At 41.2% G+C, this 19,118-nt stretch overlaps 1 protein-coding gene across 3 annotated transcripts in view; it reads left to right on the top strand.

Moving 5' to 3' along the window:
• Positions 1-19,118, top strand: part of SLC18A2 (solute carrier family 18 member A2) — a 57,933-nt gene that overhangs the window by 28,500 nt on the left and 10,315 nt on the right. For all 3 annotated transcript variants that reach the window (XM_006111379.5, XM_075935381.2, XM_075935380.2), the window contains 6 exons: positions 7,074-7,169; positions 13,818-13,896; positions 14,159-14,210; positions 14,707-14,770; positions 16,126-16,245; positions 16,867-17,000. In XM_006111379.5, coding sequence (XP_006111441.3) covers positions 7,074-7,169; positions 13,818-13,896; positions 14,159-14,210; positions 14,707-14,770; positions 16,126-16,245; positions 16,867-17,000 — 545 coding nt within the window. The remainder of the gene's footprint in view (positions 1-7,073; positions 7,170-13,817; positions 13,897-14,158; positions 14,211-14,706; positions 14,771-16,125; positions 16,246-16,866; positions 17,001-19,118) is intronic.

Genomic DNA, 19,118 nt, shown 5'->3' with positions numbered 1-19,118 from the left:
CGAAAACTCTAATCAAATGGAATTGAAACCGACTGGTAGATTAGAAACGCTCCAACCTGTTAATCCCTTCCCAGACAGACCAACACCCATTAAGTGAATTCTGCTCACTCAGGGTATGACTACACTACCACCCTAGTTCGAACTAGGGTGGTAATGTAGGCAACCGGAGTTGCAAATGAATCCTGGGATTTGAATTTCCCGGGCTTCATTTGCATAAAGCTGGGCGCCGCCATTTTTAAATATCCGCTAGTGCGGACTCCGTGCCACGCGGCTACACGCGGCACGGAGTCCGCACTAGCGGACATTTAAAAATGGTGGCGTGCGGCTTTATGCAAATGAAGCCCGGGAAATTCAAATCCCGGGCTTCATTTGCAACTCTGGTTGCCTACATTACCACCCTAGTTTGAACTAGGGTGGTAGTGTAGACATACCCTCACTGAGGATAGGTCTACTTTGCAACCAGGGATATGAATGGCAGCTTGTGTAGATGTACCTGCATTAGCTGTGCTCATGAAAAAACAGAAGCAAGGACACCACATACAGGATTCTCTATTAGCTCTATGAATAAATACATACTAAAAGGTGTCAGGGCCCATCCACATGCAATGCTGTTCACAACCTTATGCACAATGTGAGTGAACCTTGAGTCAGGTGACAGTTGTGCAGTTTTGATATATGGAAATGTGGCTATATGGAGAGAAGGAAAATCCAGAATAAATCTTTCTCTCAAGCCTGTGAGAAAAGGGATTAAGCTGAACTTTGTTTTCATTAGCATGGGCGTGAATTTGGATTGTGCCTAAAGAATGAACTATGTTTAGAGGATTTTGAGATGTGTGCCTGCTTGTAGGTAGCTCATGGTCAAATAAGTATCACTTGCTATTAGAGGCATTAGTGATTTGATTAATCTTTCCCACAGGAAGTGCAACCTTGGCGATGGAACAATATTGGCCTAACTTAAGTGTAGGCCACAGCTTAGATTCAAATACATTTGAATTTTCTTTTCTTTCTTAAGGTGTTATCCTAGGGCAGTGTTTCTCAAAGTGGGCCATAGGCCCACTTTGAGAAAGCTACTAACAGACCACTGTGGTTTGTTTACTTAACGACTGCAACCATGGAGCCTCACAGCTCCCATTGGCTATGGTTTGCTGTTCGCAGCCAATGGGAGCTGCAGGAAGTGGCTGCAGAGCTGTTAAGTAAACCGGAGCAGTCTTTTAGCAGTTTCCACACAGCCCACTTTGAGAGACACTGGAATCCTCACCCAATTCCTTAGGACAATGTTCATTGTGAGTCTACTGGGAAATGTCAGGCTTGCAACGTATAGGAAGCTTATGGAGTATGACCGACCAGAAAACTAGAATTACTACCAGGGCAAGCCTTTCACTGCATATCCTGTGAGGATCCTTGCTCACCACAAGTAAAAGCATGATCTGTAATTGTCTACTTTAAGATATGTGCATTTTTCTATTTATAAACTAGTTTAGCGTATCTGTAGCAAGATGCTACATGAAAAGATCTGCTGATATTTCTAAGAAGTTTACATCCAGCACATTTTAAGCGCAAACATAGAAAGCTTTTCTTTGTCCCCATTGCTGTAACACATTCCTTTATATTCAGCTATTACTCCTTATTGCTGGTGGGTTCAGTACTTCCATTCCAGTGAATGTCACAGCAAAGAGGATGCCAGTAGTCATTGGAGCAGTGGTACAATTATGGTCCTTATGACCAGCTCTGATAAGCGCATGGGTTGTAGCATTTGAATGAGCTTGAAGTCCCATGTATAATGCATATGATCTCCAGACTGGACTGTTCCTAATGGCACAGATAACTCTGGTGGGGCCCACAGAAAGTAATGGTCACAATCTTATTGCAGATAAAGATAAAAGGCACTTTGTGGGTCCCCGATTGCTTTTTGAGGCCCTGGGCAGCTTAGGTGACCAGAAGTATCTCTGGGAATGCATACCTTATTAATGTGAGTTGGGAAGATCCCCTCAATCATGAGAGTTGATTTAGATGCTTTTTTTTCAGCTAACATTTCCATTTTGTCTGAATAAAGCCTCAGCCAGCTCATTCTATTTTGAATAACTTTTTTTGGTTGGCAACCAGGAACGCATGAACAATCTATACTATTGGGGTTTGAAGAAAGACATAGAATTGTGTGTCATCCAAATACTGGTGTCATTGTATGTCGAACTGCCTCAATATTTCCTCCAGTAGCTTTCACATGTGAACAGTATTCCGAGCTAACAGATTAGCATCATATCATGATAATGCTCTAAAGAAAGAGATGTGTGTGAACAAAGCAAATAGACACCACCTTCTGGTATCTTTGTCAGAAGCAGAAGACTGGGACCAGACAACTACCAGATGGTCTGCAGTCAAGCAAACAAAACTTCCTGATCAGTGATAAAGAAACATTTGTGGACGTCTAAGCTCTTCTTCGAGGAGTGTCCCTGTGGGTGCTTCACTTAAGATGTCTTTGCAGCCCTGAACCTCAAATTGGAGAATTGTGATATCAGTGCCTTTGGTAGGCTGTACATGTGGGGCAGCTGACATATGCCTTTTGGAGCTGCTATCCCTCATGCACAGCCAACCGACCCTTCAGTTTCTTCTCCGCTGCCTTTGGCTTTGGTTGGAACTTAGCAGTCACCCTTGCAATCGATCTAAAAACATTAGCTTTACCGTTACCAATTTTTTGGTCATTTTTATCAAATTACTTAGTTGTTTGAACTGTTTTCCCTTTTAAAAAAAGTTTTTGGTTGCTGCTTTTGTGGCTTGTCCACCCCCTCGGACATGCCTGACTCCTTAAGCTTTAAACGCTGTCTTACTTGCAGACTTTCAGTTTCTGTATTTGACAGACAATCTCAGGGTATGTTTACACTAGCTCGTTAGTTCTAGCTATATAGGCAAATGAGGGCAACTGGAGTTGCAAATGAAGCCCAGGATTTAAATATCCCGGGCTTCATTTGCAAGTTCCCGGGCACCGCCATTTTTAAATCCCCCTTAGTCCGAACTAACTGCCTGCGGCTTGACGCGTCAGTTAAACGTTAATTTGAACTAACTCCTTAGTTTGAATTAACTCTTACTCCTCATTCCACGAGGAGTAACAGTTAATTCAAACTAAGGAGTTAGTTCAAATTAATGTTTAACTGCCGCGTCTAGCCACGGGCAGTTTGTTCAGACTAAGGGAGATTTAAAAATGGCGGTGCCCGGGAACATGCAAATGAAGCCTGGGATATTTAAATACTGGGCTTTATTTGCAACTCCGGTTGCCCTCATTTGCCTACCTAGCTCGAACTAACGAGCTAGTGTAGACATACCCTCAGTGAGGCTACTGAGCTCCAACTCAAGCTATTTGCTCATGGAGAAGTTGTTCCATCCAGTCTCTGACCCGGAGCATAAGATGCCACCAAGACAACCATCTCCCGTGGCAATGTCAGAAAAGGCAGTTTCCCTGCGTAGAGCTCCAGAAAGTCCACTCCAGCTGCTATCTCCTGAAAGCACTCCTATTCTTTGGCTCGAGATAATTCTGCCAAAATAACCCTGCCCTGGCAACGGCGGCCCCTAGAGCACTAGACCACGAGGCACCATGTACATTAGGTACTGAGACGATCTGAAGAGTGCAAGACTCGGTATGAGTCAGCTGTAAGACAGCTTCCCGATCAAAGTCTAAATTGTCTTTATCGGTACTGACAAAGCCTGTGGCTACGTCTAGACTACATGCCTCTGTCTCCAGAGGCATGTAGATGAGGCTACCAGGCATAGGAAAATGAAGCGGCGATTTAAATAATCGCCGCTTCATTTAAATTTACATGGCTGCCGTGCTGAGCCGATCAGCTGTTTGTCGGCTCAGCACGGTAGTCTGGATGCGCGGGTGTTGACATCAAAGGCATTTGTCGACCACCCAGGTAAACCTCATCCCAAGCTCTTCGCTGAATCCACCAACACTGCTCTCCACACTTTAAAGGACTCAAGGTCCATCTTGAAGGCCGTGGGGATACATGTGCCTGCAACCAAACAAAAGCAAGGAAAGGTTTTTAATCAGATTCAGACTCACTTCCTATACACAACTCCAGAGACAGTATGGCTACGTCTACACTGGCAGCTTCTTGCGCAAGAAATGTTTTATGGAAGAGTTCTTGCGCAAAAAGTCTTCCACAAGAGCACATCTACATTGGCATGTGCTTTTGCGCAAGAGCATCCATGGCAGTGTGGACGCTCTCTTCCACAAGAAAGCTCTGATGGCCATTTTAACCATAGGGGCTTCTTGCGCAAGAAATTCATGTTGCCTGTCTACACTGCCCTCTTGTGGAAGAGCTCTTGCTCAAGAGGGCTTATTCCTCATGGGGAGAGGAATAACTCTTCCAGAAGAAGCCCTGTTTTACAACGCTATACTGTAAATTTACTTGCTCAAGAACGCACGTGCAGTGTAGACAGCAGGCAAGTTTTTGCGCAAGAATGTCTGTTCTTGCGGAAGAAGCTGCCAGCGTAGACATAGCCTATGACAACAGGCATTAACAGCACTAGATCAGACCCAAGCAACTGGTGGAACAATTTTCCAGTTTCCAGCCCCTGTCCCTCTTCAGGGACCCATCTCATGAGGCTACTCATGATAACTGAACCATCTCTTGCAACTCAGTGCAATAGAAGATGAGCTTCAACAACAGGGGGCCTGGGTTTTACTTACATTATGTCCTCTTGAGTAAGAAAATGGGGATGGAGAACCATTCTGGACTTAAATAAGCTGAAAAATTCATTCAAGCACAGCTTTTCAAGATGGTGATTCCTGCCATCATAATTCGTGCACTGGAAAAGGGAGAGATTGGCTATCGACCCTCAATCTCCAAGATGCATATTTTCATATCACAACACACCTGTGTACAGATGCTGATTTGCCATCGTCAATTATCACTTCCAATACAGAGTCCTTCCTTTTGGCCTTTCTCCTGCCTTTCCTCTCCTCACCCCCCATCTTCTCCAAGGTTCTTGCAGTAGTGGCCACACAGCTGTGCAGATTGGGAATTGTTATATTGCCCTACTTGAATAATTGCCTGCTGAAATGATCATCCTACCATCAGACCGCACAAGAAGTTACCTTTATCATGACCCTCTTCAGCAATGTTGGCCTACAGCTCAACCACCAAAAGTGCACACTAAAACCAATGCAACAACTCGATTTTTATTAAAGCATACCTAGACTGCATCATACCCACAGCATCACTCCCTCATCAGAGGTTCCTGGCACTTTTGTAACTAATCTCAGCAGCACAGAACAGACTACAAACCATGGCCTAAGTGTGCCTACTAGGCCATATGGCAGAAGCCACATATGTGGTCTGACGTATGTGGTCCATTACAGGCTTGGCTAAGATAAGTGTACAGAGTGCATTGCCATCACATCAACAAAGGTTTGACTGTACCAATCAAAATGTCACTATCTTGGTGGACAAACCCAGCCAATGCCTGTAGAAGAGTTCCTTTCTAATGCAACCAACCATTCATAATGATTACTACAGATGCTTTCTCTCATCAGTGGGGAGCTCACCTGTACCATCACAGGGAGTCCAAACTTCATATAAATCTCCAAGAGCTGCAGGCTGTCTGCGCATGTCTACACTTTCTGCCTCTCATCTGCAACAGGATAGCTCACTTTTTGTAGACAATCTCACAATGATGTACTGCATCAGCCATTGGGGCAGAGCCCATTATTACCCCTTGTGTACAGTAGTTGTTCAACTTTGGGAATGGTGCTCATCAGTTACTGTGCACACTTACATGCAGCTCCTTCTCCCCTCCTCCCCATCCCACACTGCTACCTCTGTATCAGTGGCAGCAGTGTGAGGAGGGAGAGCAGGCAGGATTCGATGTGCGCAGGGAGCTGTCCCTCTTCCCAGCCCCTTTGCTCCCTTCCCTCCCCCCCCCCCGGTGGCATATAAAAGTGTAACTACTGAATTTTTCAGTGGTTACACATTTACTTGAATTAACATCCCCAGTTAGAAGTACTAGATTGTGGCAAACCCTGGATACACTTTCTGTTGTGTATTGTGCATAGGAAAGTTAAGTCCATTTCCCTAACATCTGTGTTTCTGCGCTCTATTTTGGGGTACGTTTATTAAGATCCAAATAAGAAATTTGTAACTTGAGCTCATCTTTGATTCTAACTTAGAATAGAATTCTTTCCTCTAGCTGTATTTTGTATGAGATGAATTGGTTTTCCAATATCAAGGTACTCTTTCAAGCTCAGGTGACATCTGGTTTTGGACAGAGTATCCTTGCGCATTTAATTGGAACTGTTCACAGACATTTGAAGGTTCCAGGAGCACAAAATATAATAGAAATTTTACTTTAGTCATTGCTGCTTGCCCCAGGAAGTTTATAGCTAGTGAGTCTGAAAGTTTGTTTTAGTAGTCTTAGATGTTCAGTCTAATGCATCTTGGCATTTTTGAACAAAGAATGACAGTAGTGCTCATTTTGTGTTGAACTGTGTGATGAGAGATTCCTTCCAGGGAAAATAATATCTGTGACCTCAGACAAATTAGACCTGAGCTTTTAAAAGTGAAAGTTGACTTATAAACTACTATAGGAGACATCCCACCTCCCACTGAACCAGGAAGATACCACAGGGACACAATGCCTCCTCTTAATATCCTCAGATACTTCAGGAATGGGGTCAGAGGCCATGCCTTGTACACAGCAGGGCTCGAATTTAGCCCCAAGAGTACAGAGGTAAAGACCAAAAGATTATAGTTATAACTTACCATTTGTATAACAGTCAGATCTAGTGCACTTTCTAAATGTCACCAAGCTCACTGAAATCTTTGCCTCCCTCCACCCCATTATGAAAATAGCTTAACCTTTATTGTACAATTCCTTGGAGAACTGAAATAAATAAGAAGTTGGAGGCTTACGTGGTCCTCCCTCCAGCATTTAAAGTTAATCCATATTTGGTGTATGACAAACAGGGCTACAAAGAGCACCGTTTCTATAAACACTGCCCTTCTTTCTTCAGCTTTTGGTGTTAACATTCAAGTTATATAATCCCTGAATTTCCTTCCCCAACCCCTCCTCTCTTTAAGGATCCATTTGCTTTGCAAACATGGCTATTGCTATGCTGGAACCAGCATTGCCCATCTGGATGATGGAGACCATGTGTTCAAGAAAATGGCAACTTGGTAAAGTACAATGAAATATATTTTATTTTAGTCTAGTATATTGTAGCATGAGTGGTTTTGTTAGCAGTGGTCTCCTGAGGTGCTTTGATGATAGACAGCAAGACTATCATTTCTGTCAGAAGGCTTTTGTTCAACATCGTATTCAGTTGTGTGATTACACCTATTTAGTGGCTGTCTGTATGTGAAATAAACACAAGGCAGAATTCTGTATTTAAAATAATTTCAATGGATAAGAGATTTTTTTATTAAAGCATTTTAAATGTTTATCCATTTAAGATATGGGAAATTATGGAGGGTCAGAATTATTTAGTGAGTAGATGTTGAGATTAAAAAAGTTAAAGATTTATAATGATTAAAGTACAATCTGTCAACATATGTTGAAGTCTCACCCTTACATAACACAACATTTTTCTTACCTGTAAATTTTGGTTATCATTGATAGGAATACTTTTTCATCAGTTTGTGTGTATACAGTGAAATCAATGTTTATTAACAGTTATCAATAAAAACTTAATCCTTATCTATATATCATCATGATGGAATAGTGTGCCAGCTCTCATGATTTCAGTATGAGCGTTGCAATATTTGAGGTTTGATTTCAAGCCCCAGCTCGTGAATACCAGTGAGTATAAAAAATATTCAACTTTCATTTCAAAAATATTTTTGGCTCTTGTAGTTACAGAGAAAAGTATGAAAATATGACCCAAGTGTACCATAAATGCTCAAAACCTAGAAAACAAAAAGAACCCCAAGATTATTGTATTAACATCTCATGATTTAAGCCAATAATGATGGTGAGGGGTGGGATTTCCATTCATTGTTTTGATGGTTGAGACTGGCAGTACTATATAAGCAGCTGTGCTATATATAGTACTCACACATCCTAGAATTGCCAGTTTATAGCAGTAATGCTGAGGGAGCTCTAGGCGTTTGTTAAAATTCTGCACCCAAATTGGAGGGCGAGTTGGGAGGATTTCTCCGAGTCTGAAGATTTTCATCTTTTTTTATTACTATTAAATCATAGATCTTCTCCACGGCACTCCTGATATTTCTTAAGATCAGGTAAAATCCCAGCTCTGCTGACATCAATGGGAATTTTATAATTGAGATCATTGGGGCCAGGATTTCACCCCCAAGCTCTTTTATTTTATTTAAATTATTTCAGTGGAATTGTATTAGGAGGAAATTAGCTACAGTATATGGACTGATTTACCTATTCATTTATCTGGGCTAGTTTGCTTTCTAGAGAGCATGCTGTGTTTGACAGTTGTTTATATGTCTGTGAAGGTGAAATGATTAGTTAGATTCTCTTTTCACATCGTTGAAAGTCAGGAGTTGTTTGTTGGACCAGATCTATTCAGGGAGGGGAAATACTGTAGAAGGAGAGAATGTATGCAGGGGCTATTTTAGAAAGATGCGCAAGCATATGCATGTAGCAGGTGGTGGAAACTGGCTAGTGCATCTGATTACTTTGTGATGCTCCAGAGTGGGGTAATGCAGTCAAAGTTTACAGCTTAATCTGATCTATTAAATTACCATTTTAAGAAGTTGAAAGTACATATCTTCACATTCTTTGAGTTATCACATAGTAACATTCTTTGTTTCTCCTTTAGTGTTAATATGTGACATTTTAATTAAAAAAGGAAATTTTCTAGTCAAACTTTGTTTTAACGATAGTGAACACAGAGCTCATTGCAGTAGCTGAAGTATAACATAGAAGGGCATGTTGTAATTACCCCAAATACTATTATCTATAAACAATACTATTCACTCATAACCATATAAACGTAAGTCATCACCACAGATGACATGCAAACTTTAGTTCTAAAAAAAGCACTCTCAGGAAGCAACAATGGAATTAGGCATCAATAATTGAGATTGCCAAATCATCAACCATGATAAAGAGTACTATATTGTAATGTGAGAGCATTAATTTATAAGAATAGAGATTTTTAAAGCCTCCCTTACAAAAGAAAACAGACTGTATCCAGTGGAGTGTTGCTTGTTTATCTGCCTCCCTCAACCAAAACCACTATTATTGATGTGAAGGGTTAAGAACTTCCTACTTGAATAAAGGTTGGTTGGAGCAGAATATCCGTTTTAATTAATACTAGTTTTGTTCCCAAATGTTAAAACAGTGGATTCCATCATGCTTTGTCTTTGTCTGATTTAATGGCATTCACACCTGAAAGTATTTAAAATTTATGTTGAACTGGAGAGTTTAAAAATGATAAATTTTATATGATTTAGAGTCTAGTTGTTTGAAGAATAATCTTGCAGTTTCTTCAGAATCCAAGTCAGGATGTTTTATACTCCATAAAACTTAGAAAAGCTGGTCATTCAGTATTTCACTGCATACTCATTGTCTTATATAGGTAACTGTGAATCTTGGCTAAGTTTAATACAATTTTTTTTAACTTTCAAGTTCTCCTATAGTAAGTAGAATTATGTATAAATTCAGCTCACAACAGGACTACGGTAATGCTATCCATTTATTATACATAAAAATAGCATGCTTTTTCATTGTAAACAGGGTGGAGGGATTAATCATAAGATGTTGCTGCTACTAAAATTCTCTAAATTGTGTTTATGAACACCAGAGAGAATGATACAGGCAAGAAAATATATGCTGTCTCCAGAGAAGAGGTAGTGTTGTATGTTACGGGAATTACCTGAACACATTCCACTCTGATTTATTTGACTGTGAAGTGATTGACTAGAATGCTAGGCATGGCCTGCATTGAGTTATCAGGCTAGTAATATGCTTGTCAATTTGGTTGCAAAAGAAGTAAACACAACAATAACTTCACAGCAACAGTTCTGCATTCCTCTGTTATGTGGAAGTTAGAAGTAACATCAGGAAATAAAAGAGAATTCACCCTGGCGGAGGACCAAGAACAAAAAAAGCAGTGAATGTATCTGGGGAAATTGTAGCTATCCTATGGGAGAAAGAAACACGAAAAGCAGTAATATCAAGAGACACCTAGATGTGACAGTAAAGAGCAATGAAATACCAATTTATTATATGAAGGTCATATGTAAAGCCCAGTATGATTTTTTTGGGATGCTTACTCTGACTCATAGGGCAGAGTCAGGCCATGGTGAGATTGCATTGGAATAAGACCATCTGTTTTTAGTTCTTCTTTATTCGGAACATATAAAGAAATGGTAGAGAGCTTCTAGAATAATCAGGAGTGATAGAATTGCTTCAGTCCAACTATTCTTTCCTAAGTGGCCTTTGACAGTTACTAGGTCTTCTATCTCACCTATATACAGCTATTTGAAGAATGTTTAAATGCCAGAACAAACAAAGGATAGAAAGGAATTACTAAGCCTTGTACAAAGGGGCAAAACTAGACTGAGATAGAATTATCTCATTCAGCTCCTGGCTGAATATTAGAAATAATCTTCATAGTTAAATTGATTAACCTCTGCTATTACCTTTTAAAGAAAATGTTGGACGCCCCTTGCTTGTATATCTATGAATGCATAAGATACTAGTAAGTAGTTATTGCCTCTTGTATATGGAAGGTTGCCCCTGAACAAATTCATGAAGTACAATAGGCTCTCCTCCTGTAGGTCCTTTCTTAAGAACCTTTGCTGTGAGCTCTACAAGGAATCAGACAATTAATATTAGGTATCTTGGCATTTAATGCCAACTGCCCCAACACTGCACTCTTAAGAGTGCAGTGTTGGGGCAGTTGGCATTAAATGTTAGTTTATATTTTAAAAATTAATGAATAGGAACCAAGAAGTTGTGTGCAGAGTTTATCTAAGTAACAGCATGACTGTTATACTGTTAGCCCTGTCCCATCTCTCTCTTTCCCTTTTCTTGTTTAAAACATAACTAGTGTGTATTAACTGGAGCCTGATTTCTGGAATCAGCTCCACAAGTGGTGAATCCCAAGCCCAAGAGGCATGCAGGGCATGTTCAGACCCTTAAAATGTAAATTCTTTAGGGTGCGGGACTATTTTTTTTCTATGCCAAAAGTCCTCAACTGTGGGGACTGCCCCTCTATGGGAACATTGAGGAACATTCATGGGGTGCATGGTGTGTCCAGGCGAGCCCCCAGAGGGTGGTATGAAGGAAATGCCATCCAGACCTGTTCCACCCTCTAGCTCTGCTCAAACCCAAGTTCTGTACTCTCACTTGTGTGTCAGTTTCTAAATGAGATAGGGATCTGGATAAAGATGAGCTGGTTATCACTCAGCCTGGGTAAGATGCAAGTAATATTGCTCTGGAATAGATACTTCTCTATTCCAACAAGCGTTTCTTGGCCAATGAGTCACAATAGACAAACTGAGGGGTTGTGACTCACTGAAAATTTTGTCATAATCTAAAGCAAAGAAAAATCTCACTTTGCCAATTCCTGCACACTCTTGCCCAGCACATATTTTCTGTCAGCATCTCAAAACACATCTTACATAGGTGTATAATAACTGATATATTCATTATAAAACTAAGTAAAAATATTCCCACGCCTTTGAACAATGTGCACCCTTCCCTGCACTTCCTAGCAGTGAAGGACAGCTCTAGTTCCTGTTCCTGGAATGAGATCTGTATGTTTTATGTTATTTGAGGGGCTGTGTGCATGGGGCAATGATGCAGCAATTTTTTACCTCCATCCCGCTCATCCACTCAACTCTCTAAGTACCAAGGACAATCTCCCCTAAATGTCGTCTTACTCATTCCACTTTATCCCTGAATTTATGATAGAAATGTTACCAGAATATTGTGGTTAAAATATAGGCTTAAGCTTAAACATTCCTAAGAAACTCAAAGACAGTGTACGAAAAGGCAGTTAGGTCTCTAAACCATTCTAAATTTTATTGTCATAGTAATGTCTTGGGGAGGCCAGCCACTAAGAAGTACAGCAACTCTGGCATTTGTCTGCATGCTTCAGAAAAAGATACTGTGCAAGTGTCCATTTAGGGAAACATCATTCTCACTCTCATTCACAAAGGTGCTACTTGTCATGAGCAATAAGAGTACCATTAGATACAGACCGAGTATATCTACCTACACAAGCCCCTTAGGCTGACAGCATGACATGAAGAACAAATGTCACAGCACACTACCCTATCTTGTGCTACTTCTCCCTTGTGCAAAGAGTGGACAAAGAAGGGTGAAGCTGAGTTGATGCAGAAGGGGAAGAAATCTACTTTTAAGAGTCAGCAGTTGGGGGGAGAGAGAGCAGCAGCACATGGAACTACTGCCTTTCCCCACCAGGCAGAGCCTTTGGGCTGGATCTGACCCTGGCTTGTTTGACTCCAGCCTTCCAGGCTTGCCTCACACCCCACAGGGAGAGCCCATGCTGATTCTCCAGCCCCATGGGGAGGTAGGGGTACCCCTGAGCTTCTGAGGCCAGATCCAGGCAAACTGGGGGGCCAAATGTGGCCCCTGGGCCTTACACTCCCCACTCCTCAGATTCCCATCTGAGGAAGTGGGTTTTTGCCCACAAAAGCTCATGATACTAATATATATATAAAATAGTTAGTCTCTAAGGGTATGCCTACACTACCACCCTAGTTCGAACTAGGGTGGTTAATGTAGTCAATCGAAGTTGCAAATGAAGCCCGGGATTTAAATATCCCGGGCTTCATTTGCATTTTGCTGGGCGCCGCTATTTTTAAATCCCCGGTAGTTCGGACTCTGTGCCTGCGGCTACATGCGGCACGGAGTAGGTAGTTCGAATTAGGCTTTCTAATTCGAACTACCATTACACTTCGTTCCATACCCTAAGGTGCTACAGGACTACTTTTTTTTTTAAATTACAGACTAACACAACTACCCTCTGAGACTATAAAACATGTCTGGACAAAGTACAGCATATTCTTCATGTGTACTGGAGCCAGAGACTGGAATCACCAGGCACACTTGAATCCCTTAAAGTTCCAGCTCATCCTCTAACAAGTTGCTAGTGTAAATTCAAAATTCCATTGCCCTAGTCTGTGAACTGTGCAAGTCTTTTGCCAACAAATCCGTGTAATAGTTTCTGCTCATAAAATACATTTTTAAACATCAGTTTATAAGATATTAACAAAGTAGCTTTGAGAGGAAGAGGTGGGTGTTATTGCAGGGTCAGTGGTAAGAGTGTTTGGTTGACAAACTGCAAATTACTTTAAATGACTCAGATGATTAATTTTCTTTCTTATACAGTATTAGCTTTCTAAATTATTATTTTTTAAAAACAGGAGAGCTCTCAAGATTTTTTTTTAACTTTTTCTATTACTGAGATATACTCTTAGCTTTTGTCTGCCTAACAAAGGACTAGGTTTTGGCATTATGATATCATCTCCAGAAAGGGGCATTTTTTTGCACTGCTCCTGAGGAGTGATATGCAAAATGGGCCTTGATTTGGCTCAAAGTTTATTGTGAATATAATTTTGCTCTCTCACGTATACAGAGATTCTAATAGCTGATACTAAAAGACTCTTTTTCAAAGTGTCACAATGGTATTGCAGTTGATGGATAATCTTGTTAGATTCTATGAAAGGGCTGAAACAAACCGGATATTTAATGCTTTGATCCAGGCTCCAGGATTCCATTAGATTGTTCTAATCACAGTTGCTGTGTCAGAACTTATTAGTTTTTCTAACATTTCCCTGAAATCATTGTTGATAAAATGTTTTTTTCATATTTTGCAGGCGTTGCTTTCATTCCAGCTAGTGTCTCTTATCTTATTGGAACTAATATTTTTGGGGTACTTGCACACAAAATGGGAAGGTATGCTTAATTAAAAAACCACAGTCCTTCAACATATTCCGATAGCATTTTCAGTTTCTCCTCAGGCAATTGCTTGATAATTAAAATCATAAGATTTTATTAGATGTTATTAACCTGAATATTTCATTTAAAAAAATCATATTATGTATTTGGTTACCTAATCCTGCTCTACTATCTTAGAAATAGCATTGAAAAATTCCAGAATATCTAACAAATCTGCATTTGTTTCTTGTGTAAGAGGTAACTGTATCTCTTTTGCTAGGTGGCTTTGTGCTCTAAGTGGGATGATAATCGTTGGAATAAGCATTTTATGTGTGAGTAAAAGCTGACATGTGAGCAGAATGAACTACACATTCAACTTAAAAATGTATATATTAACTTTGAGTATGTATTTTGTTTATGAGATTTTATTCAAGTTTCTGCTTGTAAAATACATTTTTAAACATCAATTTGTGAATAAGCTTTAGGGCCCAATCCTGAGCGCAGTCTACTCACATTGCTTTTTAGACAGTGTTGATCATGTTGCAGGGAGGTGATCAATGAGTTGAAGAATAGGAACTATAATTTTTTAGTTATCTCCTAATCAACAGCCTACTATTATATGCTGTAATTAAATGCAATAAGTATTTAATGACATAAACATGCAAAATAATTACAAATGTTTTATTTGTATTTCTGTACAAACTGCTCCATACAGCCTTACTAAACAGTTAATTGTTTTGAGGATTTATTTGCAAAAAAGTCAACGATTCCATTAGCAAGATGTAATGGGACACACTTATCGGTAACTCTCTGAAACTTAATTTGCAGGTACCATTTGCCAAAAACATATATGGGCTCATAGCACCAAATTTTGGGGTTGGGTTTGCCATTGGTAAGTAACATTACCTATCTGTACATATTTTGCTGTTTATTTAGAAAAAGAACATTACCAAAGAATTACATTAACGCTTCTTTTTGTTGCCTGCCATTCTGAATGGGTAACACCAAAGGTTACACTATGGCTCAGGTTTGTCTGTAGACCAGCAGTAGTTTTAAGGCATATACTATAGGGCTACGTCTAGACTGGCATGATTTTCCGCAAATGCTTTTAACGGTAAAGTTTTCCGTTAAAAGCATTTGTGGAAAAGAGCGTCTAGATTGGCACGGACGCTTTTCCGCAAAAGCAGTTTTTGCGGAAAAGCGTCCGTGCCAATCTAGACGTGCTTTTGCTCAAAAAAGCCCTGATTGCCATTTTTGCGATCGGGGCTTTTTTTGTGCAAAACAAATCTGAGCTGTCTACACTGGCCCTTTTATGCAAAAGCTTTTGCGCAAAAGGACTTTTGCCCGAATGGGAGCAGCATAGTATTTCCGCAAGAAGCACTGATTTCTTACATGAGATCATCAGTGTTCTTGCGGAAATTCAAGCAGCCAGTGTAGACAGCTGGCAGTGCTTTTGCGGGAAAAACTTGCCAGTCTAGACACAGCCTAGGGGTTTTAACCTAGACTTTCAGCAATTGGGCTACATGCTGACCTTTGTTATCTGAGAATAACTCCAGTGACCTCAGTGGATCTTTTAATTCTTCCCAGAATTCTGGCAATGCACTGTTAAAAACAAAGCAACCCTCCCCCCGCAGCATTTTAGTATTACCTGATGTTTCACATAGAAGCAAACACTCTTGACTTACTGCTGATCCAGTGTAAATCCCCCAACACACACACATGTCCTTCTGTTATAGTACACATGAATAGGTTTGCTTATAATGTGCCATGCTGTGAAACTCGAGTGGGATGTTTTTAATGATTACAGGGTACAAGAGGTTGACAGATGGCTTAGTAATTTGATATTCAGCAGGTAATCATGAAGTGTCTGTAAATACAAAGGACTTTTAGTAAGTGTAGAAATTACAGTAATATTTATAAACCATAAATATCATGCAGCTTTTGATCTGATAGCTCATGTGGCTTTTGCACTTCACAGTGAAAAAAGCTCACAAATCATTCATGTTAAGTATAGCATAATAATAACAGACTTGAAACTAGTACAGTGCTTTATGTTCATTGGCATAGGCAAAGATGTATAAGTCTGGATTGAATAGTTTGTTTTCTCTAGGAATATGTTATTAAAAGCATTTTTAATTAACAATTCTAGTTTCATTTACATCTTTTTAGCTCATATGAGGCTGATTTATATTGAGAGAACAATAAAAGCTATTTCATGAAATATAATTTTCTCCTTATCATAATCAGGAATGGTGGATTCTTCAATGATGCCAATTATGGGCTACCTTGTAGATCTGCGTCATGTTTCAGTATATGGGAGTGTGTATGCAATAGCTGATGTTGCCTTCTGCATGGGGTTTGCATTAGGTAAGGGCTCAATTTTCCCTGTTGTTAATGCACCTAATAGAAGTGAAAAGAGATACTATAAAATGGTTTGGAGCAAATATCCAGGTTCTGAAGGCTCTATAAACTTCAAACTGGTGTCATTCCACTTCCATTAGGTTGGTGGGGAACAGAATGTTGACAAACTGTGGCGATTCCATACCCTCTGTATGACATGGTGCTGCACTCTGCATAAGCTGAATCAGTGTTGACTAGGGTGTTTGGGAAAGGGCAGGTGCTAGTTAGGTCCCCAGAATGTGGGCATTTGTAGTACCTGAAGCTAAAGTAGTGGCTTCTCCATTGCTTGCTGGAGAAAAAAAGGATTCCATTGTCTTCTTCTCCGTGCACTGTGCGATGGAACCTTGTGCCTCACCTGTTTACTTAGATGTGATGCAAAAACAGTGCACTAGAGTTCTGATGCAAATACCCATTAAAACAATATACGATCTCCAGTTACTTTAGTCACTGTAAGATTGGCATGCAAGAGCATATTCTGCTTTAATATGAATTTTTAGATCATGAATTTTGTATTTAAAAGTATTGTTGTCCCAAATGCTTACTCTACATATTTTACAGTATTTAGAAAGAGCTTTTTACTTCCAAAAGGTCCCTCTGTTGGTGGTGCCATTGCCAAGGCAATTGGATTTCCATGGCTCATGACAATTATAGGGATTGTGGATATTCTCTTTGCTCCTCTGTGTTTTTTCCTTCGAAGTCCACCTGCCAAAGAAGAAAAAATGGTAAGCAGACAATCTTATTTTGCAGTAAAATGAACAATGTCTTATTTATACTTCTCTAGCACTAATTATTCAGAAAACGAAAGGACCTAGGAATCTTCTGCCATTTTTGCCCCATCTCCCGGAGTAGTAACTCTATGGAACTGGTACTGTATTTCTTGAGCCTCTCAATAGCATTTTAAAATTTCTCTCCATGTGTGTTTTTGCGCCATTTCTTTAACTCAGAGCAATGAGGGCCCAGAAGTTGTTCTCTAACTGTGTAATGGCTGTGTGGAAACCACAAATTCAGGTTTGCTCCTAACTCTGGAAAAGTGTTTTGTTGAGGTTCACCAAGTCCATGTTTATTATGGCTTATTCCTCTGTCATGAATACTAGGGCTACATCTAGACTGGCCCCTAATTCCGGAAAAGTCATGCAAAGCAGGTAAGTCAGAATAGGGAAATCCGCGGGGGATTTAAATATCCCCCGCGGGATTTAAATAAACATGTCCGCCGCTTTTTTCCGGCTTGGGGAAAAGCCGGAAAAAAGCGTCTAGACTGGCGCGATCCTCCGGAATAAAGCCCTTTTCCGGAGGATCTCTTATTCCTACTTGAAATAAACATGTCCGCCGCTTTTTTTCCGGCTTGGGGAAAAGCCGGAAAAAAGCGTCTAGACTGGCGCGATCCTCCGGAATAAAGCCCTTTTCCGGAGGATCTCTTATTCCTACTTGAAAGGATCGCGCCAGTCTAGACGCTTTTTTCCGGCTTTTCCCCAAGCCGGAAAAAAAGCGGCGGACATGTTTATTTAAATCCCGCGGGGGATATTTAAATCCCCCGCGGATTTCCCTATTCTGACTTACCTGCTTTGCATGACTTTTCCGGAATTAGGGGCCAGTCTAGACGTAGCCTAGGGGATAGGTGCCTAGGGATAGGTGCTGAAACTAGGACTGCTCAAGGTGCTGCTGCACCCGCAGACTTGAAGTGGTTTCCATTTTATGCGGGGTTTACAATTTGGGTCAATGTGTCTTGGCACCCCCACTATAAAAATTGTTCCAAAACCCTGACTACTGTTGGGCATGTCTATACTGTAGTAAAAACCCAGTGCCAGCTGACTCAGGATCATGGGAATGTTTAATTGTGGTGTAGACATTCAGGCTTGGGCTGAAGACTAGGCTCTAGGACAGTGGTCACCAACCAGTTGATCATGATCGACCGGTTGATCACAGAGGCACTGCCAGTCAATCTCGATGCAGTGTTCCCCGCCCTTCCTCTCCCTTCCACCCGCAACAAGGAGCCCGCACTGCTCCTACAGCCTCCTGCCCCTCGCAAAATTGGAGTGAAAGCTGGCTTCTCATGGCAGAGGATGGGGGTGGGGAGAAGTCCCACAGCTCCGCACCAGATCCAGCTTCTCAGGAAATGCACGCTGCTCCTCCCCTCCCCACAGCAACACCCGCAATTTCTTGTCTTGTTTTGCCTTCCTTCACCTGTGCACCAGGGAGGCAGGGTTGGGTGGGCAGGGGAGGGTTGACATGACAGTGGAGGATCTGGAGTGGCTGGATTTCTTAATGGAGCTGCACATGTGTGTCTTCCAACGCTGCCTGCAGATCCTTCTCAAGAGATACTTGTCCCTGGAGATCCCCAGGTACCTGTCAAAACTGCCTCTGGCCCCTCTCCTGGCCAGACACCCACCAGCACCCTGTCCCTGTTCCCTCTTCCCTGGCCAGACACCTACCCCCAGCTTGCTCCTGTACCCTACTGTACCACCATGCCTATCCCACTCACTGGCAGCTCTGTCCTGCACACTGGATCCCTCATTTTGGCCCCACCCCAGAGCCTGGGGAGGGGCAAAAAATCCACTAACCTTGGAACCCCAGAAGAGTTAATCTGGCCTGAGGCCTTCAACCTCAGTCCTACCTACCCTCCTTCCTCACCGTGGAGCTGGAGTGCCAGGGGAGTGAGGTGTCTTAGTTGGTGCCACATCAGTGAGGGTTGGTTTTTTTTTTTAGAGGGGTTGGTTTTTTGCATCTCACTTGTGTGGTCCCTGACTGATTTTTTGCGTGTCAGTGGCCTCCTGGCCCAAAAAATGTTCCCCGCCCTTTTCATAAACAAAGACCATGTTGAAATGATTTGTGTTGGACATAAT

The sequence above is a fragment of the Pelodiscus sinensis genome, chromosome 8, assembly GCF_052426305.1.
Source record: "Pelodiscus sinensis isolate ZL-2025 chromosome 8, ASM5242630v1, whole genome shotgun sequence".
Classification (NCBI taxonomy): Eukaryota; Metazoa; Chordata; order Testudines; family Trionychidae; genus Pelodiscus; species Pelodiscus sinensis.
Note: the sequence above shows the minus strand (reverse complement) of the source record. Positions and strands in the feature narration are given on the sequence as shown.